The sequence below is a fragment of the Cheilinus undulatus genome, linkage group 20 (assembly GCF_018320785.1).
Source record: "Cheilinus undulatus linkage group 20, ASM1832078v1, whole genome shotgun sequence".
NCBI lineage: Eukaryota > Metazoa > Chordata > Actinopteri > Labriformes > Labridae > Cheilinus > Cheilinus undulatus.
Window position 1 is genome coordinate 37,532,764 of NC_054884.1, and position 24,275 is coordinate 37,557,038.

A 24,275-nucleotide genomic window follows, 5' to 3' on the forward strand; every position below is an offset into this window, starting at 1 on the left:
GTGGTAGAAAGTTTAGAAATGTGACCAGAGGAACTAAACGGAACGGGGTGAAGGTTTGGAACAGCGTTCCGAGAAAGAGGAAGCCTTTTATTTAAGACTATAAATAAAACTTCTAGGAACTTTGAGGAGTTATGAGGAGGACAGGCGGCTGGGACCAGAGCCCTGCAGGGAGGAGATTTGGGTGTGAAGGGTGATGGGAAACCTGTCAGCTGCTGTAACAAAACAGAAAACTCTGAGCTCTTTAAGGGTGGGACAAAACGGCAAAAACGGGGGGTGTAAGAGGCTGGCTGCAGACTAGAGTAGAAGGCTTCAAAAGGGGGCCCAGAGCACTTTTGAGTTGGGGTGAAAAAGGCATTTTGAGTCATAGTTTTATTCCATGAAGTCAAATTATCTCAGAGAATTTCTATTTACCCACTTGCAATCTTGATCTTATTTGTTGCTTGTCCTATCCTGTCATAGGATGTCCTATCTGAGGAAGTTTCCAGTCAAACCAACTCTCAGTGGTAATGGCAACACTGACAGTAAACTTCCTGTTTTCTTTAAAGGGAACATATTATCCCCACTTTCTCCACCTTTCAGAAAATGTGTGCTGAAACAAGCCATTCTCAGATTTTCTCCTCATGAAGTCATGTGAGGAGTTAGCCCCGCCCCCTGGTTCGCTTGGCCCTCCCCTCTTGGAAGAAAGTTCCACCCTCCTCTCCCAATACACATCCATTTCAGAGGGGCGGAGTCAGACAGCTCAGTAATTTTTAAAGGTGTCAAACTCAAGGCCCGGGGACCAGATCAGGCCCGTGGTACAGTTGTATCCGGCCCGCAAGATCATAAGATCTTTCTATTATAACTGGCCCACCAGTATGAGGTCTGGAGATTTCCTCCAGTAAATGTGTAAACTTTATCTTGATGGTTTAAAAACTCCTTGTTAAATCATAAAAATCTGAAAAGTAGATTAAAAGAAGTTAGATAAAAAGTCAGGAAGGTGGGAAAAGAAATCAATGTTGTCATATCATATTTTCAATTTTGCAAGTCACAATTCTGACATAAACTTATGATTTTGACCTTTTTCATGTTTTGACCTTCAAGATTCACAATTCAAAATTCTAAGTCATATTTTTACACTCTAAACTTGTGATTTTGACTTTCTGTCTCATATATTTGCCTTTTAATAACATGATTTTGCTTTTAAATTTCATGTTTTGACCTTTTGAACTGATAAGTTTGACTTTAACTCAGACTTTGAGCCTTTAAACTGAGCATTTTTACTTTTTTTTTTTTTTAATTTCAGAATGATTTATTGTCAGTATTTTTTTATATTGTTTCATATTATACTAATGGTGAAAATGAGGTTGACAGTTTATGTTTAAATGTTAACCTTGTTAGGCTCTTGGGTAAGGCCTAAATTTAGAATCCACGATTGACTTCACAATCCTGGCCTAAATAGTCTGTCCCTCAGGACTTCTCATCGGAGCAAATCTGGCCCCAGACTCGATATGAGTTTGACACTCCTGATTTAAAGCCACAGACACAGAAACAGCTCGTTCTGAGCAGGGCTGAAACAGAGGGGTTTTTTTAAGTCATGCAAAAATCCAATACTGGAGTGTTTTTACAGCAACAGACTTCACAGGCATGTTTTCAGGACCTCTGAGACCAGTAAAAACTTGTCTTAAAGGGTAAAATATGTCCCCCTTAAGTGTACAAATACAACCTAATAAGGGAGAAAAGCGGTTAAAAAGAAACCCCACTGGTCTGCTCTGTATCGCATGATGGTTTTTTTACTTTGGGGGGTGAAAAAATTGTGATTTTAATGGGTTTCAAAGGGACATTTTTGGTCACGAGGGGTACTGAATGTGTACAAACATGTACAGAGCTTATTACTGAAACCTTACAGGTCCTGATAGTAAAATAAAAGAAAAATTATGAATAAAATACTAGCCTCCAAAATCTGTGTTGTCAGCATTAAGACAGCCAAAATAATTTATAAAAGAAAACAGAAAATGAGCCAAAAAGCTGCAAAATGGCCTCAGGAGTCTCTAAGATTAATCACACCCTGTTGTTTTAAGTGTGTAACACTGATTGGTAGAATCTGTGCAGGATGCAGGCGGGATTTGACACAGCTGTGGTGGGTGTGGAAGGGAATGGTTGGCACGCACTGCAGGAGCGGGTGGTAATGGTCAGAAATCCAACGGGAGGGTGCAGGACTGGGATTAAGAAAGAGTCCTGCGCAGGGGTCTGGGTATTAAAACTGGTTGAAATTTTTCTCCCCTATGCCGAGACTCTCTGACTGTGTCGGTACCAGTATCTTGGTCTTAAAATAATTTTTTGTGGGCAGCATCTCTGCAAAGCTCTGTACCTTCATTTTCCTCTCTTCTGCTGTGTTTAGGAAGTTTTCCTTCAGGTTTCAGGTGGCTGGGAAGTCTTTACAAAGCTGTCTGACTTCTATAGAGGGAAAGTGGACATATCTGACAGTCATGGAGTAATCAGCCATAAATGTGTTAAGTTTAGGGAAACTATAGATTTCTTTTAAAAATAGATAGGATTGGAAATAGTCTTGCATTAAGCCAGCCCAAAGCATCAGAAACTCAGCACCAGTGGGCTAAAGGCAGACAGAAACCATGAAGTCACAACCCAGAACAATATGACACAACTGCTGGACTGTGTCGACATGTTGCGGCCTGTTGCATACAGGAAACATGCAAGCTCCCCATTCTCTTTGTAACAGGACTTGAAAAACATGACATTTTATTAAATCCTGTTTGAACCACTGTGAGAGGAGATGCAAAGAGCAGAGGCAACAACACAGACGAGAACAAACATGCAGAAGTTGCACAACGCCAACAGGAAACTCAAAGTGGTGAAACAAAGTAAAGTGGCGATGCCATGCAGAGTGAAGCTGATACGATGAGAGGCAGAGATCCCTGCTTCGTCCTTAGAACAACTTATTCTCCTTAATTGTTTCTATAGAGAGGCACATAGAAGGCGTACGAGTTACAGTTCAAAAGCATTTACGTGTTCGAGCCAAGAAAAACATGACAAAAACACACACAAACGCACAAGAAACCAATGGATCGCTCAAGTCTTCAGAGGGAAAACAGCAGTTGAAATAAATAAAAAACTGCAGTAAATATTTCTGGGGGAAAAGAACCCTGGTTCTAAATAAAAACAACAATAATTAATATAATATTATTAATAATAAAGGTAATAAATCCAGTTCTTCTCATGTTGAACCTGGAGTGGAGAGGATTGTGATTGGCTCAGTACACAACAAAGATTATGGGCGTCTTCTCAAACAGCCGACCACAACGTCAACACACTTCACTTTTTATATGTGTGTGTGTTTAGTAAGGCTGCACGACTGATCAGATTTAGATAGCAAGGTTACCGTGTAAGTCTCTGCAATCTTTTCATCGATGCACAAGAATTAGGAGGGCAGTCTTCTGCATCAAAGCATGCAATGCAATGTTTAACAGGGCCTGATTCTGCAAGTACAAAGACATGGTTATAACAAGTGTGGTTGTAAATGTTCTTTACATAAATGCATCCAAAATAAGGCTCTAAACTATGCCAGTTTGTCTAACAATGTCCTGATGGTTTGATTCAGATTATTCCTGTAACTTTGACTTTTTCATCAAGACACTTGGAATTGTAAAATGTTCCTTCTATCCACTTTAGTCCAACAGCTTCAGCCACTTTCCTACAGCTACATCCATGCTAACACCTACCACAGCAGGATACACCGGCAAGAAGAGAAAAAAGCATCTGTCTGTCACGGAAAGCTTCCAGTGTAGCTCTCTGCCCTTATTTTAATGAAGAAAAGTTGTCCAGTTCTGACAAAACTGCTGCTGTGGCTACGCTGTGTATACAACCACTCACAATAGATCTAACTACCACCCCGTAACTCTCACAAACTCATGCTGAAGCAGGTCAGTAAAAGCATGAAAACATCTCTAATGTCATGATAAGCTTTAAGTGTTGTTTTACTTTTTATTTTAGATGTTGGAGCTACATCCAAACTAATCAGCTAATAGCACTGGAGGCAGCCATTGAAATGGGCTAGTATGATTTAACTACACCCATAGCTACTGCCTCGTTACCCATAGCTACCGCCTCTTTGCCCATAGCTATCGCCTCATTGCCCATAACTACCACCTCTTGGCCGTAGCTACCGCCTCTTTGCCCATAGCTATCGCCTCGTTGCCCATAGCTATCACCTTGTTGCCTGTAGCTACCCCCTCATTCCCCATAGCTACCACCTCGATGCTTGTAGCTACTGCCTTGTTGCCCGTTACTATCGCCTTGTTGCCCATAGCTATTGCCTCATTGCCCGTAGCTACCACCTTGTTGCCTGTAGCTATTGCCTCATTGTCCATAGCTATCGCCTCATTGCCCGTAGCTACCACCTTGATGCCTGTAGCTTCCACCTCGTTGCCCATTACTATCGCCTTGTGCCCATAGCTACCGCGTTGTTTGCCCGTAGCTATTGTCTCATTGCTCATAGCTATCACCTCGTTGCCCATAGCTACTGCCTGCTACCCATAGCTATCGCCTTGTTGCCCGTAGCCACCACCTTGTTGCCCATAGCTATCGCCTCATTGCCCATAGCTACCGGCTCGTTTCCCATAGCTACTGCCTTGTTGCCCATAGCTACCACCTTGTTGCCCGTAGCTACCATCTTGTAGCCCATAGCTACCTCTTTGTTCTTCTCAAATGACGCTGATTGGTCCAGCGTGCTGTTCGACACAAACATACTTTGCTAGATGCATCTGCTCTGCAAGGTTAGACAGTGTTTATCTTTATAAAAGTTTTTAGTGGTATTATTTTTCTTCCAAGGAAGCCTTAAACAACTAATCACTAAAGATCTGCAGGTTGAGTATCACTGATTTAGGGATTTAACTATAGTTTGTAGAGGCTAGAGTCTTTGATGGACTGGTTCCAGGTTTAAAACCTGCTCCTGGCACTGTTAGGTAAAAGCCTCTTCCAATTTTCTCTCCTCATATTTCTGCCTAATAAAGACAAAAAGCCCCACTGAAAAATCTTTGTAAAAATGTCCTCAAATCTGTGGATTTTTAGAATCTATTAAAATTTTGAAAATCATTGACGTTTATCATGAAAATAATAGGTAGGGCTGTCAAAGGATTAAACATTTCAATTGTGATTAATCTCAGAATTTCTATAGTTAATTGCAATTAACCGGATCCATTTTATTGCATTTTGATATTCCTTTCTTTTGCATTCTTAACTGTTTCTGTGTCATTCTGGATTTTCCTACTGTCTTTAAGGGGAACTGGCTTCCTGTATGGAAACTGACCGGTTTTCATAGATCTAAGATTTTAACATAAACTCAACCACAGAGAAAGGGGCTTGGTGCAGATTAAATATGAAATAAAGGACCAGTAGAAGGGTAAATGTTTGATTTCCATAACTCAGATGACTTCTGACTTGTCCACTAAGCTGTCTGTGAGTTTTTTAAAGTGAAATGAGACATTAAGGAGCAGTGGTGGACTTTTTAACATCCTCGCTGCAGGGACTGGCTGACGTGGCTTAACGGTATGTTGAAAGGAACAATAACTAATGCAGTTAATTTCCATTTAAAAAATATATTGCACTAATTTTGGACCTTACTTGATAATGATTAATGTGATCAATCTTAAGAGCCCTAATAATGAACTACCAATAGAAAAGGGAACCGAAACAGAGCTCAATTCAAGGCAAAGACTGTCCATCTATAGCTTTGTAAAGCCTCTGCTCAAGCAGCATTTGGACAAAATCAACATAAAGATTGACATCAAAAGCCTGCTGCAAAAATATAAAACCAACACAGAGAGGAAACGTTGCATTTAAGAAATGTGTTGCCCTTAAACCAATGAGAGACAATCATAATGTTAATTCACTGAAATCGTGCAGCCCTACACAAACACACTCACATTAACACACACAAATCATGCAGCAGCTCACAGACTCACAAACACGCACTCACAGGCAGCCAGAGCCCAAAACGTGTAGTGGACCTCTGCTGTAATCACGGGAGAGCAGTTGAAGTGCAGTACCTATTAGTGACCACTAGGAGGGCCTCAGAGTGAGGCTGCAGGATCTGTCTCTGCAGCTGCTCCTCACTGATATATTCTGTACATGCAGTCAATTTATAAACCAATGCAACACTTGCTTTGAGTATACAAACATTTAGATTATACATAGATATTATATCTGTCATCTTTTTATAGAATCTGCACCTCGGTTCACTTCAGCAAAAAGAAACAAACACACCTTTAGTCCACACACGGTCAGCTCTCTGACCAGTAACGACGTCGGAGGAGAAGGCGGTGCACAGAGGTGGGACTGATCAGACCAAAGAGGGAGCTTTTTGCATACAGACATCTTAAATTATTCCAGATTACATGTGAGGCCCCGCCTCCTCGGACCCTCCAACGTCAGGTAATGTACAGAGGACACGGGAGGCGGGGGCAGACCCCTCCTGCTCGGTCAGTTTCTCCTCCAGGCTCCGTCCATCAGTGGGCAGCGATCGGTGCTTTTGTTTGTTATCATCATATATATATATATATTTATATATTTATTCTTTTTACCAGGCCTGCCCTCCTCCACCTGTGCAGGTGTAGCAGCTCAGTCCCCCAGGATGATTTTGACAAAACTATCCACGTCGGTTTCTTTGGCCTCGTGGGAGGTGAAGAAGGGATGTTGCTGAAAAAGAAAGATGCTCATTTAGTCTAAAAGATCATCAGGAAATCTTCTGTCTGCTCTGTGATACATCAGCTGAAGTTTCAGAGGGAGAAAACAGCCCTGTGGAGTGTAATCTAAGTACGCCCTCTAGTGGCTAATGCACAGTATCACCACATGCAGGAGAGGGTCATATTTATTAGAACAGCTGACTAAGGACTTAACCCGTTAAGCCCTCACCTCTTTTATTGAGCTACTGCTCAAAATTACAAACCCATCTTTAAATGAGTATAACTACAAGATCTATTTGAATGATCAAGACAAGAATAACAACAACAATGGAGAGGATACTTGTTCAGAAGTGTAATTATGTGTATATATGTCACTGGGTCAGAGTGAATGCGGTTGGCACACACATTTAAAGGAAAATTTTCATTTTCACCTATTTATTTATTTATTTTTGCAAATATGCTATAGAAATAATGCAGTTGAAGTCCAAAAATCTCCAGTAGCACCAAATTTTGACATTACCAGATTCAATTTTTATGCCACTAGAGCAGGGGTGTCAAATTCAGTCACAGCAGGGGCCGGATTCTGAACTTGGGTCTAACCTGAGGGCCTACCAGGGTTGGTATTTAACCATAAAATGCCAAGCTTATTTTCACCAGAAATGAATTATGGGAGGAAAAAACTTGGCACTGACGATAAATAATTTTGCGGTGAACATGAACAGTTAAAAACTTGAAATCTGAGAAAAAAAGGTAAACTTATAAGTTTAAAAGGTAAAAACATGACATTTAAAGTCAAGATAATGTTTTTAAAAGGTAAAATATGAGATAGAACACTGAAACCATTCATGTTTAATGTCAAAAACTGAGATAAAATTCAAAATCATGATTTTTAACAGTCAAAATATGAGGTAAACATCGAAATCATGAGTTTCAAATGTCAAAAATATAAATAAAATTAAAAATCATGAGTTTTTAAGGTTGAAAAATTACATAAAAGTGAAAGTTAGGAGTTGAAAAAGGTTAAAACATGAGATAAAATTAAAAATCATGATTTTAAAAGGTCCAAAAGCTGAGATAAAATTAAAAATCATGATTTTAAAAGGTAAAAAAGATTAGATTAAAGTCAAAGTTAGGGGGAAAAAGTCAAAATCGTGACTTTAAAAGGTCAAAATAGGATTTAAAATTTAAAATTGAGAATCCAAAAGGTAAAAATATGAGATAAAAAGTCAAAACCATAAATTTTGGTCATAACTGTGAGATGCGAAATAGTAAATATATAATATAGTTGAAAACATTAATTTCCACCCCATGTTACTGACTTTTTCAAATTATTTTTACTGTTTACTTTTTCTAGTTTTTATGACTCAGCGAGGATATTATAAATCATCACCATTTCATTTACATTTTATACTGGAAGAAATCTGCAGACCTCATACTGGTGGGCCAGTCGTAATAAAAATATTATACGATCTGGTGGGCCGGGTATAACTGCACCACGGGCCGCATTTGGCCGCCGGGCCTTGAGTTTGACACCCCTGCACTGATAGAGGGTTATCAGGATAAAATAAGAGAGATTTTAGTAAAGACTATCCAGGTGAATTCCCTTTATGTGCCAATTTGGGGTCAAATTTTGCAACATTTAGCACTATCTCTGCCGTTTGTAAATTCTCAGGTATCAAACTTGTTTTTTGTTATTTTTTTTTGTTTTGTTTTGTTTTTTTACCATTATAGGTGGTCACTGCATCACTGAATCCCCCCCCTTACTCAACCAGACCTCCATATATTTCCATTTCAAAGAAATTCTTATAAAGGAACTAAAGTTTGACACCAAGAAGGGCAGATTTATTTTAAATGGCACGAAAAAAACGCAAAAACTATAAGAAACTGTTGAAAGAAATTAAAACTGCACAAACATGACTCGAATCTTCAGCAGAGGCTGGGCTTACAAATGAGACCATGTTTGTGCCTGCAGTACCAGGCACCCTCCCATAGGGGGCAGAAGTGTCTGGCTACTTTGATATGTGGTCATTGATTTGACTCCTTTTTGAGTTGTTTATGGTGTAGGTAAAAATGGTTTGTTTGGGCTTGTAGCTGAGCTTCTTCTGTTTATTTGATGTGTAACATGACTGTTTTTGTGCAAACTAGAATGCACCGTGCAAGCTTGTTCAGATCAAGGTTAGCGAGACCAAATTTGGTCTTAAGGGCTTAAGAGACAGCTTTTAATTAAAATGTGTTGGGCTTTTTTGATGTTTGATTTTTTTTATATACAAAAATAAGAAGGGAAATGTCTCACCATGAGCTCTGTGTAAGTTGGCCGGTCTTTGGAAACTTTCTTTAAGCTGAAAAAGAAAAAAACAAAAACATTTATACAACAAAGCTGTCAAAGAAATGCTCCTAAAACTACATAAGTCCTGAGCATTTTATTTCACGACATTTTCCTGTGATAACCACTTACATTATTGTTTAAGTGCAGGGGCGGACTTAGGATGTCTGAAGGGAGGGGTGAAAATGATTCAAGGGCACCACAGCACTAGGGCAGGGCAATTAATCGAAAATTAGATTTAATCACAATATAATCTGCTGCAATTTTTAAATTGCATTTTTCTTTCACCAGAGATTTGTGTTAAAATTCCAGTTCAAAATTTTGAAGCAATTATTCGACTGCCATTTTTTAGAATAGTGTACAAAAAACCTGCAATCTCCATTTTTGTTCATTTTTCTTATTAAATAGAAAGAGGATGACATAAAAGTATTACTCCTTTTAATACAACAAATCCTATCCAATTTTAGTCAAAATCATTACAATAATTAGAACAAATAAAAAGACGCGTGAACAGAGCTTAAAAGCATCAGACAGAGAGGTGGAGGCAGCGTGACTGAGGGGCTTTTAAGGTGGTAGAACAGGAGATCTGTAAAGAGTGGAGGGGACCTTGGGGAAGGAAAACTATCACATGATTTTACCATGCCATGCCATATCCTGTGGACAGCACTTGCTTGGGGCAAATTTCATCCTACAACAGGATTATGACCCAAAACACACTTCCAAATTGTCTACGAAAAATTTAAAGAATAAGCAGTCAGTCAGAAGTCTGACTGCTGTGGAGTGGCCGGTACAGTCTTCAGATCTGAACCCTACCGGGCTGTTGTTGGAGCAGCTTAACCGTACAGAGAGTCCATCAAGCAAATCCATTTTGTGGGAGAAGCTCCAGGAAGCATGGGGGGAGAAATCTCATCAGATTACCTCGAAAAATTGACAGCTAGAATGCCTAAGGTCTACCCTGGCACGCCAGATGGATTGTTTCACACGTCCTTTTGGAAAACCTCTCATAGTCGGCGTTTGGGAAAAAGGCAGAGCCTTTGAAAAACACTCAGAGGGTTATTGGATGGTTGCTCTGTCTGTCACATCTTTACGAGCCAATCAGAGCGACAAAACATGTGACGTAGCTGCTACTGAGGAGTAAACTAACACTAATGCGAACCATGGCGACTGTAGACGTGTTAGTAAACGACTTTTGGCGTTTTTAAAAAGAAAACAACCCACTGCTGTTCTTTGTTCTTCTTTTAACGAAGAAATGTCGTCAAGTTCTGATAAAACTGGCGCTTTAGCAGCATCCACGCTAATCTCTTCCGCCATAACTGCACCAGGCTCTGTTGCTGCTTGCTTACGTCACGACTCTGCCGCGCCCTAAAGTACTGCCCCCTCGACACTGATTGGTCCTGTCACTTTCTGACCGGGCCCAAACGGTTCAGACGGGAGCTTTGCAACATGGATTCGCCGGTGAGAAACACGAAAACGGGCGTATCCATCTGCTTTGCAAGGTTACCTAAGGTCTGCATGGCTGTAAATGCTGCAAAAGGTGTTTTTTTTTCTATGAAGGCAAATTTTAAAGAACATTTTTCATTAAAATCATTATTTCTAACTATGACAAAGTCAGCATGTCCTGCTTAATTGCTGTATTTCCTCTTCAGACTCATTTCACAAGTTTTTCCATGGAAAACAAGAAAAATTCCAAGTGATCCAAAACTTTTGAGCAGTAGTGTGTATTCAGAACCTATCTGTTTTATCGTTTTAACAGTTTTAACAGAAACATCATATCTTTGTGCTTTACTCAGTTGAATAAAGTTGAAAACCTTTAGAAAATTCCTGTACCATTTTTGGTCATTTTTTTCACAAGTCCCAACTTTTTTTGGATCTGGTGTTTTTACATAGCTTTATTTCTTCTATATTCTGTTTTTTGTTTTTTTTTTTTGCTTTATTCTTTATCCAAACTGTTGATTTTAGTCATATTTCTATTCCTATTACCATGCCTCCTGATGCTAAGATCGCCTCAGAGGGATTAATACAAAATTCCTGTTATCACTGATTTAGGGTTTTGTCAGCCATCATTTATCACTTAAAGCTTCTCAAATGACTGAACTTTCTCCTTCAATCTGACTTATCTCATTGTGAATTGATTATTTCTGAATATGAGAGAAGCTCACACAGCGTGGAAGACTTGTAAACATGATTATTAGAGTTAGAGAAGAAAATTATTGAGGTTTAGTTCAAAATGAGCCGTAAAACTAAATCACTTTTCAACAGTTTAAACAGTTGATCTGGGATTAATTTCTATGCACTGTTCTTTTTTCTACTATGAAAGTTTCACACAGAATGAAGAGCTCCTTTACATCCTGTCAGAAGAAAAGCTCTTAACCTCAAACAACAGCAGTAATAACGAGAGAAAGTCATTGTAATCTGGGTGTGATAAAAGGAAACAGAAACTGAAGCCCACTCAGTGTGGTTCAGAGCTCATTCTGTCTGATTTTTGTGGCTTTGCTGAAAAGAACTGTGTCTCTGCTGCCTGAGGAGATCACACATGAGGGGGTTATTTGTGCAGAGAAGAACAAAATATGGACTGGAAGTTTTTTTGAGAGCTCAGGAAAAACTACAGAAAGAGACGGCATACCACAGGGAGGTGAATTCCACAAACTCGGGGGAGAATTGGTCTGCAGGAAGTTGAGGTGAAGGTTCTTCCACCACCTGCTTCAGCTGCTGGAACGGCGTGCCCCACGAGTCGTACGGGAAGCGCAGGATCGCCAGCTCGATCTGAGAAACAGAGAGAAAGAAAAGTCATTCAGACACTGAGACCTGAACTGTAAAAGCACGGCTTTTAAACATCAGATTTGTGAAAAGTAAAAGATCCAAATATGTGTCTTATTGGGGACGTGACACCTAGACACTCCAGATATGTTACAGTGCAGAGCTGTCTTTAACTCAGACACTCAGTACATTCAAATCTAATCTCCAGGAGTCTGTTTAAAACACATAGATCATGCAGTTGGAGATCAATTAATCCTTGCATGTCTAAGCTTTGGTTGTGCCCAAACAAGACAAGGTTTCCTCCACATGCTCCACAGATTTAGAAGCATGGACCCAAAAGTCAATGAGCTTTTATTTGCATGTTTGTGGCACACAAGGTACAGATCAGGAAGCCTAGAGATCTCCTCCCTGATGTGGATGGTATCCCCATCCGCCCATCATCTAAAGTCCAAAGCCTGGGCAATAACCTGCACTCCACCGTGTCTTTCCAGTTTTATATCAAGTCTAGACTTCTGCAACAGAGCCCCATTTGGGGGACCCAGCAAAACCTTTGACAGGCATCAGTACATAAAAAAGCTGCTGCTAGGGTTCTAACTAGACTAGGCCCTGATAGCTCATGTCACCAAGCCTCAACTACCTTCACCGGTGCCTTATTGAGTTCTGCATTGAGCACAAGATCCTTCTTCTCAGGACGACTTAGACCTTCTTCATCTAAACTCCTCAAGTCCTAAGACACGTGACTCTATGACCGTTGATATCTTTATTCATGTCTTTTATTTTTCACACACTTAAATGGAGAAAATATTCATCGCAGTTAGCCTCAAAGTCATCCACATCTGGCCCATGGTCCTTCTCTTCGCCCCGTATCATCTTACAATGACTGCATCATCAACAAATTTCAGTTTTCTGACCTTTAACCCCTTAAAGCCTGTTGTATCATATTTGATACATACTTTGGTGATACCTCTATCTAATCAATATGATCAATAAATTAATTTAAAAAAACTTGTGAATATAATCTGATAAATAATAATGCCCTCAATTGGGTTATCAGTTACCAAAAAAACACCTAATGTATCAAAAGAGATACAAAAAATATTAAATTATATGGAAATTTTGATTTTTTTGGATTTCAGTAGAAAGTGAAATAAACATTTCAGTTCCAAAAAATGAGAACTGTCTGTATTTTTTTAACTTCTTTAAATTTTAGATCACTTTAAGGCAGGGGTGTCAAACTTAATCCCAGCAGGGGTCGCATTCTGAATTCAGGACTAACCTGAGGGCCTGACAGGGTCACCTTTTCAACCAGAAATTTTCAACCTTGTTTCACCGCTGATAAAATATGAAAAAAAAAAAAAAACAGCACTGATGATAAACGATTTTGACATTTAAAAAGTTGAAAAGATCAGTTAAAAGGCTCGCAATCGGAGAAAAGTAAATTTATTAGTTCAAAAGGGTCAAAACATGAAATTGAAATTGAAAAATAATGTGTTTTAATGGCAAATATATTAGAAAGAAAGTCACAATCATGAGTTTAAAATTTTAAATTGTGGGATTTAATTTACGGGATAATGAAGTCAAAGTTTGGAATTGAAAATACAAAATTATTGGTTAAAAAAGTCAAAATATCACTTAAAAATTAGAATTATGAATCTTATAGCTCAAAATATTAAATGAGAAGTTAAGAGTTGAAATGCTCAAAGTATGAAATAAAAAGTCAAAATCCCAAGTTTGAGTTCTAATTGTGAGATGCTAAATTGAAAATGTGAAATTAAAACACAAATTAATTTCATTTCCCACATTCCTGACTTCTTATCTAAATACTTACTTACTTTTTCAGATTTTGTGGCTTAACAAGGAGGATATCTTAAATCATCAAGAATAAGTTTACTTTTTTAAACTTGAGGAACTCTGCAGACCTCAGGCTGATGGGCCAGTTATAACAGAAATATGAGATCATTTTGGGGGCCAGCTTTGGACCCCCAGGCCTTGAGTTTGACACCTGCGCTCTAAAGGGAATTAATGACAGGAGCTTTCTATTTCCTGTCTGTAAGACCCACAAAAATCTCATCAACTGCTTCCCTTTGCAGAGTTCTAAGTACTCACTCAAGATCTGGAGGAGAACCAGACACTCCTAAAATCAACCTAAAGTGTTTTTATTCCTCACTCTGATTGTTCTCTCTGCCTTCTCTACCTTTAAGAGTTCACACCAAACCACTCTGGCTTCTAACAGTTCATTAAGAAACTGATTGTAGAAGACCTTAACATTTAAGCTCCTCTCCTCTGTCCACCAAACATTAAGCGGTATAATTAACACTCGATTTGGACGTGTGCTGGAACATTCTGCTTCTCGTCAGTGAGAGCTAAAGCCAAAGGGACGAGCCGGGTTCAAAATAAATCGCCAGGATCCTTGAAGCCAAAATATTCTCCGGTCTGAGTTGGACATGTGCAAATGAGGGAGCGATGAATATTTAACAACTCATAATAAAACGTCTAGACAGTACTTGGTCTGGAGCCGGGGCTCAGTGAACGCCACATTTCATGTCCCTCTATGATTCATTTCCACTCTTCTGATTTTTGATTTATTAAATTATAAGACATTAGAAAGATAAAATGAACAAATCGAGGAAATGAGTGGATGTTGGGCTGAGTCAGGCTGGCATGAAAAGATGAATATCCCCCAAAAGTTGATTTACCATGGTGATGCCTAAACTCCAGATGTCAGATTTGACGTTGTAGCCTTTCTGGTTCGTCTCCGGGTTGATCCGCTCCGGCTGTGGGACAGAAGAACACGCGATGTCAAGGACGACGTGCAAGTTCCCGCCATCCTAAACTTCATGTTCAAACTCCATCAGCCAATCAGAGGCAGAGCAGTTAGAACGTAGCCCCACCCATTTAACATCACATTACAGGCTGCAAATACTTTTGCATCAAGTAGTAGTTAAAAGGTTTACAAAAATACCTGCAGAAAACTCTTTAAGTTTACAATAATGCCTCTATTACACTTTTTAGGAGTACCTTTCTTTTCAAAAATAGAAACCCTTTTTTTAAATTATTGAGTTATTTTGATTTTTAAAATTTTGATTTCATAATTGCAATCACAAATGCACTGGCAGCATCAAAACAAACATCATAAATGCAAGTCATTATAAAGTGCTTTTAAAGACACACACTCTAAATAACACACACTCCACTGGTGTCAATACAGCTTTCAACTCCTGCTCCGACTGCTGTCAGAGCATCAATAATCTCCAAGGTCAGCTGCCTCCAATCAAGAAAACACTCCTCAAAATGGCCTGAGGATTTCAGTTTGACTATGAAAAAGCTTCTAGTATGTCTGAAAAGATTTTTCTATATGAGCAGTTAGTCTCATCCTGCTTACCGCCATGTAAGGTTTGCAGCCGGCGTCCATGGTTTTAGCCACAGAGTCGACCAGGTAGCCGCTGATGCCGAAGTCGCACATCTTCACCTGGCCGAGAGTGTTGATCAGAACGTTGGAGGGCTTCACGTCTGCAAACAGAGCCAGAGAAGAAGACAGCAACCAGCATGAGTTCATGTTTATTTCACTGAGGTGTCATTACCACAGTCACAACACCGTGTGAGATTATTTTCATCACTTATAATCTCTCTTTAGCGATTTATACAAACATTGATGCAACACAAACCAACAGCGGTCAGAGAGGGTTGACACAGGAAGGAGGATTAACCCTGAAATGACCACAGCAGGGTCTATGACTTCAAGTGTGAACTCCTCTGAGACCTGTCTGTTGATTTTTAGAGGCATTATCAGCATTTACAGACTAAACTGCTCCTGTGTGCTGCAATTTAGAGGAACAGCGGTGTAAATACAGGCTGCTAGAGAGGCAGATCTCCTTGGTAAAGATCAGGTATGAAATTAGGACTAATGTCTGGAATGCTTCATTGCAAACAGATAAAGATAAATTGGCCAACGATTGCATGAAGCAGCTTTCAAAAATTCTTTATCTAGTTTACCAAACCTCACTATGCAGCCTGTTTCATACCTCTTTGCACATATGTTTTGCGCCAGTATGAGGTCAATTTGATGGGAAATGCATGCAAAAAGGGGAACAATTGACCTAAACATTGCACATAAAATTTTAGTTCCTCTAATAAATAAACGGACAGAAATAAAACAGGAAACACAGATAGGAAGCAGCAGAGTGCATCTGAATGCTGATGCATCACAGCGCTGGATATTGACACAGTCTCTGAGAGCTCTAATGGGCTTCCTCTCGGGCTCTTACCTCTGTGTATGACTTGCAGATTGCTGTGCAGATGCTCCAAAGCTTTTACTATCTGTAATAACAAAGCCCATTAATAAGAGTTACATAACAAGGATGTGTCATTAAGCTCAAACTCACAGGAAGGATGTCACTCTGAATTAAATTTTAACTGCTCTGAGTGTTTTAAGTCAACGTACAGAGACGGCGATCTTTCCCAGGATGTCCTCGGGGATGGTCATGCCCTTCTCGATCACCTGCTTGTAGAACTTGTCGAGGGACGTGTCCATCAGCTCCATGCAGATCCAGACGTCGCCCTGGCAACAGACGGGATGCATTTGGAGAGCGATCAAAAAAAATTAGAACAAAGCAGCAGGACGCAATCCAGACAGACAGGAAGTGACAGGTTTTTACAGAGTTTCAGTCACTGGGAGGAAATCCTGAACATCTGCACACTTCTGCGGGAAAATATCAGCATCGGAAAATCCTCATGATTGGCTTTGCTCACTAGTTTATACAGGGGGTTTTACAGCAAGTCGTCTATGGAGGAAGATTTGGTCAGTCAGCTGTTGCATTTCCAGACAGAAAAGGTGCAACATCACTGGTCAAAATATTACAGGCGTTAAATAGGGATGCCCTGATCAGATTCCTTTGGCTGCCGACACTGATCATTAGGGGTGGATAAAAATATTGATTAACCGTAATATCGCAATATTTCCCCCCAGTTCAATATCAATTCGGCAAATCCTCTGAATAGATTCAACTCCTGGCCAGTGGGGGTCGCTGTGCGTGTGATTCGCGTTGTATCGATGGAGGCCGCACTCGACCAACCAACCAACCATAACCATGTTATGTGAGGTTTATCACAATTTCTAAGACAAAAGAAATATTAATTAAGTTTACATGCACTTTACTTTTTCAGTGTTTATACAGAACTGTCATGTTTTTTACTTTTGTACTCCATATGCACAAATAAGTTATTATTGTGCAAATTTTTTTTTTTCAGATGTTTTATTGCTCAAAAATGTGAGGTGACTTACCACATATGTTCACATGGGAATGAAAATTATTATTTAAAAATTGTCAACAGGTTATTTGTTTATTTCTACTTCTTACTGAATTGACATTGGAGCATTTAAATCAATATTGAATCGAATTGAATCGATATCGAATCGAATCACAACCTAAAGAAATGAAATCGAATCGTAAGGTTCTTAGCAACACCCAGCCCTACTGATCATGTGGCTCATTTGTGATGATTTGTGGCTTTTTATGTCTTAATTTGAAATATTATTCCTGCAGAAAACCTTAAAAAGGCAAATTTTACCTCAGACAAGATACATTAATCAGTTTCCCACACTTACACAGTGGGCTTAAATTGTCAAACTTAATTGTCAATCTCTCTTTTTGTCTGCATATTTCCATTGCCCTTGTTTGCAATCTTTTGCTATTTTAATCCCATTTTTACTGCTTTAAGCTCATTTTTGACATTTCTATCCAGCTTTATGCTATTTTTTGCCCCAATTTTTTTGCCACTTTTCGCCTATTTAAGCTGTCTTTTGCAATTAAATGCCCCGATATCCAATTTTGCCACTCTTTCATGCTTTTGGCCCATTTTCCCTCTTTGTTTCTGATTTTTTGCCGATTTTAGTCACTTTTCACTAATTTTTCTCTGCATTTTTGTCACTTTTGGACCATTTTTGCCACCTGTAACTCCTTTTTCTTGCCACTTTTCTCCCAGGGTTTGCCACTTAAAGCCCATTTTTGCCACTTCCTTTCGTCACTTTCTCCCCTTTTCACACTTTTATCCTGCTTTTTGCAATTTTTTTGCCACTTCTTACCCATTTAACCTGCCTTTTGCGATTAAATGTGTCTTTTGCCCATTTTCCCCACCTTTTTTCTGTTTTTTGCCCATTTTAGTCAACTTTCACTCATTTTATGCAACATAATTGCCACTTTTAAGGTCCTAGGCCCTTGGCCCTTTAGGTTGGGAGTGAGCCTTTGCCACAACAATTTGGCTCTCGGATTGAGCAGGGTTGAGTAACACTGCTCAATAGCATTAATATAGCATTGCTATCATTTCACTTTTACACATTCATATTAATACTGCAATGAAGAGATGCCTCCACGATGAAGATAAAACCCCACAGGGACTTAAAGGTCACATATTATGCAAAATATACTTCTTCAGGCTTTTCTAGTCTGTACAATCCCCCAAGAAGAAGCCCCACACACTCTCTCTCTCTCCACCTTTCAGAAAATGTGTGCTGAAACAAGTCGTTCTCAGATTTTTCCCTCATGATGTTGTATGGGGAGTTAGCCCCACCCCCAGGTTCGGTTGGCCAGAGGGTTTTTAGACATGCAGAAATCCTATACTGGAGTAATTTTTCAGCAACAAACTTCACAGGCATGTTTTGGGGACCTCAGAGACCAATATAAACTTGCCTTATAGGGGTCAAATATGTCCCCTTTAAATATCTTTATGTTATGGTTCAGCCCAGACCATGAAAGTAATCCTGATACTGATCTCTGGTCTGAACTATAGAGTCTAAACATCATGTCATGGTATTTTCTTGCTCTTTACCATAACAGTATTATACCAGGGTATTATGAGATGGCACATTTAGATGTATATTAAGGTAGTACAGTCCCTCACCTCCTAAAACAAGCCTGTGATGGCATACTTAAGTCATATGATCACAGACAACGGTTTTAGGAATGGTTTTCTAACACGTCAGTTCAAGGATTCTCACAGTGGAGATGTTCTAGATGTGGCGTTACCTCTCTGAACAGAGCTCCATAGAAGGTGACGGTGTAGAAACAGTCCACCGTCCTCATGGAGATGTCGAGGTCCATCAGCAGCCTCTTCTGCTCCTGAGTGTTGACTGTGGCCCGAATACGCTGAGAGGAGAGGAGGAAGGTAGAATAAACATTAAAACAAGAGAGAGAGACAAGATCCTTACTGCATGCATGCTTTTGTTTCTTATAATTTAAAACCTCTTCAGTGCTGTTTTTATGGTCGGTCTAGAAGTTTCCTGTGCAGAGTGTTTGACTGTTTGACAGCATGCATGTTCTTAAATTATCTACATGATGTTTTTGCTGATAAAAACTACTTTAAAACGGCTGATTTAGGCAACATTAAAAAAAATCTTGATGCATAACAGTAAGCTACAAAAACCTCAGTTTCCTAGTCTTCAGGATATGATATGATCTAAAAGTGTCAACAACAGCCTTTCTTTTAACCCTTAGGGAAGGCTTTGCACATTTTACGCACTTTTCATTCTTCATCTTCTGATAATTTTGGCCGTGTTCATGTAAACACCATGAGTTTTGGCAAGATAGTGTATTTTTAATTGAGCATGTTGTTTCCAGCTCAGCTCCTACAGTAAGTCTAAAATAGATTGTTTACAAGCAAAAGTTACACTCAATCTGTTAAGCACAAAAAATGTCATAATTCAACACAAAAAAATTCACTTTGCATGTAGTATACCGAAAATAATTCATTTTTGAGTGTGTTTTCATTGGAAACATGGTGGCATCATGGTAAAAAAAACTGCCATTTAAAAGGTTAAAAAATGAAATGAAATTAGAATAAGATATTGATGTATAAATTCGTTTTGTAGCTACTGTATGAAAAGTGCATCTTTTGACTTAGCAGCTTGAGTGTGAGAATGTGACATTGCATAAAAAATAATCATGCACAGAAATTAATGTTACTACTAATCACTGACCTATCCCTGGCTGTATTAATTAAACACAACAAAATTAACTTTGCATGTAGTAAATTGAAAATAATTCATTTTTCAGTGTTTTTTTCATCTGAAACTTGATGAATATTTGATATGAATAATAAGCCAGTTGTAGGTGAAAAAAATGCTCAATTAAGGCAGAATGAAAAATTAAAGTACAATAATTTTCATATTTACCTTATTAAAAGTGCTTTTTTTTGCACTTAGCAGCTTGAGAGAGAGTTTTAAACATTGCACAAAAAAACAATGTTGCTGCTAATCATGACGTATCCAAAGCTGCAATTATTTCACACATGTTGTATATTAATAACAACTTGTTCTGTTCTGTGATGGTGACATCACAACAAAAAAAAAATGGCATTCAATGGTTTAAAACTTTTGAAAATAAATGAATATTTTATATCAATAATTAGGTAATTTGTAGGTGAAAATTACCTTAAATAAGTAGAATTAAATATAAATGTATCATATTTCTATAGCTTCTGCATAAAAAGCATATTTTTGCGCTTAGCAGATTGAGAGTGAGTTTTTGACACTGCACAAAAAAATAATAGCGCATAAAAATCAATGTTGCTGCTAATCACTGACATATCCCAGGCTGTAATTATTCCACACAAAAAAAACATCACTTTTCTGTCATCATCATCATTTTTTCTGTCTTTTTGTCATTGGAAACATGGTGGCATCGTGACAAAAAACTGGCACTCAAAGGGTTAAAATCTTAAAAATTAATGTGTATTTGATCTCAATAATAAGTCCAGTTGTAGGTGAAAAATTAGCTTAATGATAGTAGAATATTACAGAGCGCCAGACATGTCATGGTCAAAAAAAAAAAAAAGTAATTGTGGCCACAATACAGCTATAACGTATGCACAAAATACTGATTCATGGCCACAAAATACCAACATGTTTTTTTTTAACATGTCATGTCTGGGGGTCTGTAGAATAAAATGTTAATGTTTTACATTTTTTACAGCTAATTTATGAAGAGAACTTTTTTGTGCTGAGCAGCTTGAGTGTAACAAATATGAAGAGAATCTCTAAGGGTTAACCAGCCAACATGGTTTTTATAATTAGGATAATTGCTATTAAATCATTTGTACTGCAATATTTTGTTACCATTTCAAGTAACGATGTCAGCATTAACAACTTCACCGCAACATGATTAAGGTCAGAAATAAAAGCATTAGTGTAAAAATAATTATTCAACTGCATTTTGTCCTTTTGAGTGCACCATACACAAGAAGCCTTAGCATGGCAGCAGCTGGATGCTACTCACTGTAGAAGCATATTCTCACAAAAAATAAAATAAGGACCTCAGAATGTCTAACTTCACTTAAAAAAATTAGACAAAGCTTGGTGTACAAGTCGAAAATCATTTGCATCTCATGAAATCAAACACTTCACTCTCTTACTGCTGTTATTGGATATTTGTATTGACTTTTTGATCCATAGCAAGTTCTTTATTCTGGGGTTTACCTGATGTCCTTACCAAAAGATCCTTATTTTCCTTCAAAATAAAAGCTGCTTTTCAATTAAGGCAGTAAAGAACAGCAGTACAAATTACAAAGTAAAACAGCAGCTTGACGAGAAAATCTCTTGTCTTAATTAATTGTCAAATTATCTTTGCATGGTTCAACATCAGTGAGTCATTTTGTACATGCTCTCCTTCACATTTCTTAATTTATAAGTTGCATTTTAAAAAAATGCAACTGTTTGATAGCCCTAGTTTAATCATGTGACCCCCTCTTTATCTGCCTCATTCTAGCAGATGCAGGATTGAGTTAAACCTGAATCTGACAAGGGTGCATGAAAGCGCATCCTCAGGCACAGACTGCAAAAACCCAGGACAGAGTATTTCTGATGCATTGTTTAGTTTCTTTTAAAATGTTCTCAAAGTTTTATTTGTGTGTAAACACATCACTTTTACTACCACGGTGGAAATACAGAAATAGACTCACCTTCACCGCCATGATCAGGCCGCTGGGCATGTGCCTCATCTTGTCCACGACGCCGTACGCTCCTCTGCCGAGCTCACAGATCTGCTCCAGGTCATCGGCCTTCACCTCGAAATTCTGTTAAGGACAAAACAGGAGAGCAGGGACCAATGAAGGAGGAATACAAACACTTCACTCGTCCTAACCCCTTTAATATCTCATCTTTACCGGGCATGTAAAGCTGCCATGCTGAGTGTTCAGAGGAATGAATGAGGTAACAGCCTCCTTCATGGATGCATTATTTCTTATTTCACTTATTTCACCTATTCAAACTCTGACTTTAGGCCAACTGGAGCAGAAAAAGCAGCACCTCTGCCAATGGAAAATTCCACATATTTGATGAGTTTAAAATAAATATTTTTACTGCCTGATGGCAATAAAAGACATTCCAGTCTGCCCACAATCAGAGCTCCGCCGTAATGTTCAGCGGGCCGTTTTTTACAGCTAACAACCGTTTATTAAGACGAACCTGTGAGCTGGGAGAGCGAGGAGGGTAACTGAACCAAAAACACACCGCGAGGAGGGAAAAAAGTCAACAGAGGAGAGTTACATAAGCGTACAAGGTAAGAGGAAAACATAATGTCTGAATGGGATTAAATAAGAGATTAAAGTAAATATATCCTGTTTGTAAAATTACCTTCTCTCCAATGGTTACACAAGCTTTTGAATCCAAATCTCTGGGGGGCCTGAAACACAATAAAACACAGATTTTTGTTTTAATATCATCCAGTTCACTTTGACTTTTTCAGGAGAAGAAATGGTAAAATCAAAGGAATCTCAAGGGAAAATTCAAGACAGACATGATGTTAGAGATGACTTAACAGCTGAAGTATTCTGCTGTTTAAAGCTGATATGAATAAAGGACTATGCAGGAGCACATGTATAAAATGACTCACTGACATTGAAGTCTTAATTCTGTCATATTAATTAGGGATTGTTGGATGTCATTGAGTCATTTTGTACATGCACTCTTGCATATTTCTTCACGTACACCCTTGTTAGCCCCATAGAGCCTGTTGTATCATATTTGATAAAAGAATAAAATAATAATTTAAAAAAACAAATTACATGAAATCAAAGTAATTGTAATTTAAACATGCAATCAAAAATATGATTAATCTTATCAACTACTGATTGTGACTTAAAATATTTACTGTTTGACAGCCTTATTTCACAAATATCTGATGAAAAGTTTCTGTAAACTCACCCTGCTGCAGGAGGAGGCTGCTCAAACACCTCCTTGGGGAGCCTGAGCTTCTTCTTACCTGTAAACACACCAAGAAAAACAAGCAAAAACTGGGGTCAGAGGTCAAACACTCCATTGGTGGGGAATGTGATGATACAGAAGAATTTCTTCTTCATCGGACGTCCTTGATAAAGAAGGTGCTTTTCTCTTTTAAAGACTAAAAATATGCATCTGATATGAATTTGTCTCAAATAAACTTCTGTTAAAGTCCTTGTAAAGTGTAAAAAATCTGTATTTATGTTTGTTTAATGACAGGCCACTGTGATATGAACCACCAGGATAAATTTCAGGCATGATAAACATCCCTAAGCTTATAAAAATTAAGCTTCAAAATCTGCTCTAGGGTGGTGTGGGCGTGTCAGCTAATTAGGCTGAAGCCACACCCACTCATGACTAATATGATCCTCTTAAATTTTAAAAATGCTACAATGTTGCAGCTCTCTTTTTAAGCCTACAGAGAAACAGTCACGTTTATGTCATGACAGTTTGGAGCTAAAAAGTTATGTTAAGTTACGTCTCATTCCTGTTTATGAGACCTCTTTGTTGTTAAGTTAGCGCTGAAAACACTCCATTTCCTGATGTTGCTCTTCAAAATAAAAAGTCTTCAATGATGATTAGCATTGGAGGCTTTTATACTGAAAGATTTGGCAGTAACAGAACACATCAATCATCAGACGCTTTACTAAACTTTAACATCACAACGCTAATAGACAAGAGGAATCGAACTGTGGCTGCTTTGAGAGAGACAAAGCCACAGTCATCTTCTTATAATCATCCAGGACTAAGGGGAAGTAAGACCTGGATTAAAACACGCTTTTAGCTGGAAAGATGTGTGTTCCTGCTGCACCTGGTTCAAATGAAAAATAGGCAAGCACTCCAGTATTTAGCCTTCTGTCTGCCATTATGGTGAGCTCTGGTTGGAGCAGAGAGACAGAATTCCCCATAGTGACCTCTGACATTGTGGGTCCCTATATTTGCCTGGCCCAAATTAAACCAAGCCAGGAAAGAGATGAACAACTTTATAACGGTCTAAGCTTATTCCAACATTGGAATTCAGTTTACAGAGACTTAATGATGGATAACCAACCCCAACGTGTTGGCTTTTGATATAAGTTAAATATTAAAGCCATAAAACATAAACCTAAAACATAAGACATTTAAGTGTGTGTCACCTACATAACATGAGCCTGATATTATTGTTGTTAACCAACAGTGGAGCCCGCTGGTAAAATAAACTTGAAATGAAGCCAGTTGGGGGAAATGCGAAAACATCCTTTTTTTTTTT

General features: G+C 38.5%; 1 protein-coding gene across 1 annotated transcript in view; it reads right to left on the reverse strand.

Annotated features, from left to right (window-relative positions):
- Nucleotides 1-1,290: 1,290 nt before the first annotated feature.
- The window catches only part of map2k6 (mitogen-activated protein kinase kinase 6), a 58,492-nt gene continuing 35,507 nt past the window's right edge, over nucleotides 1,291-24,275 (reverse strand). The window contains exons 2-12 of the mRNA XM_041816550.1: nucleotides 22,952-23,009; nucleotides 22,382-22,430; nucleotides 21,709-21,822; nucleotides 18,780-18,899; nucleotides 16,199-16,315; nucleotides 16,023-16,074; nucleotides 15,140-15,267; nucleotides 14,454-14,531; nucleotides 11,624-11,763; nucleotides 8,971-9,016; nucleotides 1,291-6,690 (exon numbers count right to left, since the gene is read on the reverse strand). Of these exons, the coding sequence (XP_041672484.1) occupies nucleotides 6,613-6,690; nucleotides 8,971-9,016; nucleotides 11,624-11,763; nucleotides 14,454-14,531; nucleotides 15,140-15,267; nucleotides 16,023-16,074; nucleotides 16,199-16,315; nucleotides 18,780-18,899; nucleotides 21,709-21,822; nucleotides 22,382-22,430; nucleotides 22,952-23,009 (980 nt within the window). The 3' untranslated portion in view covers nucleotides 1,291-6,612. The remainder of the gene's footprint in view (nucleotides 6,691-8,970; nucleotides 9,017-11,623; nucleotides 11,764-14,453; nucleotides 14,532-15,139; nucleotides 15,268-16,022; nucleotides 16,075-16,198; nucleotides 16,316-18,779; nucleotides 18,900-21,708; nucleotides 21,823-22,381; nucleotides 22,431-22,951; nucleotides 23,010-24,275) is intronic.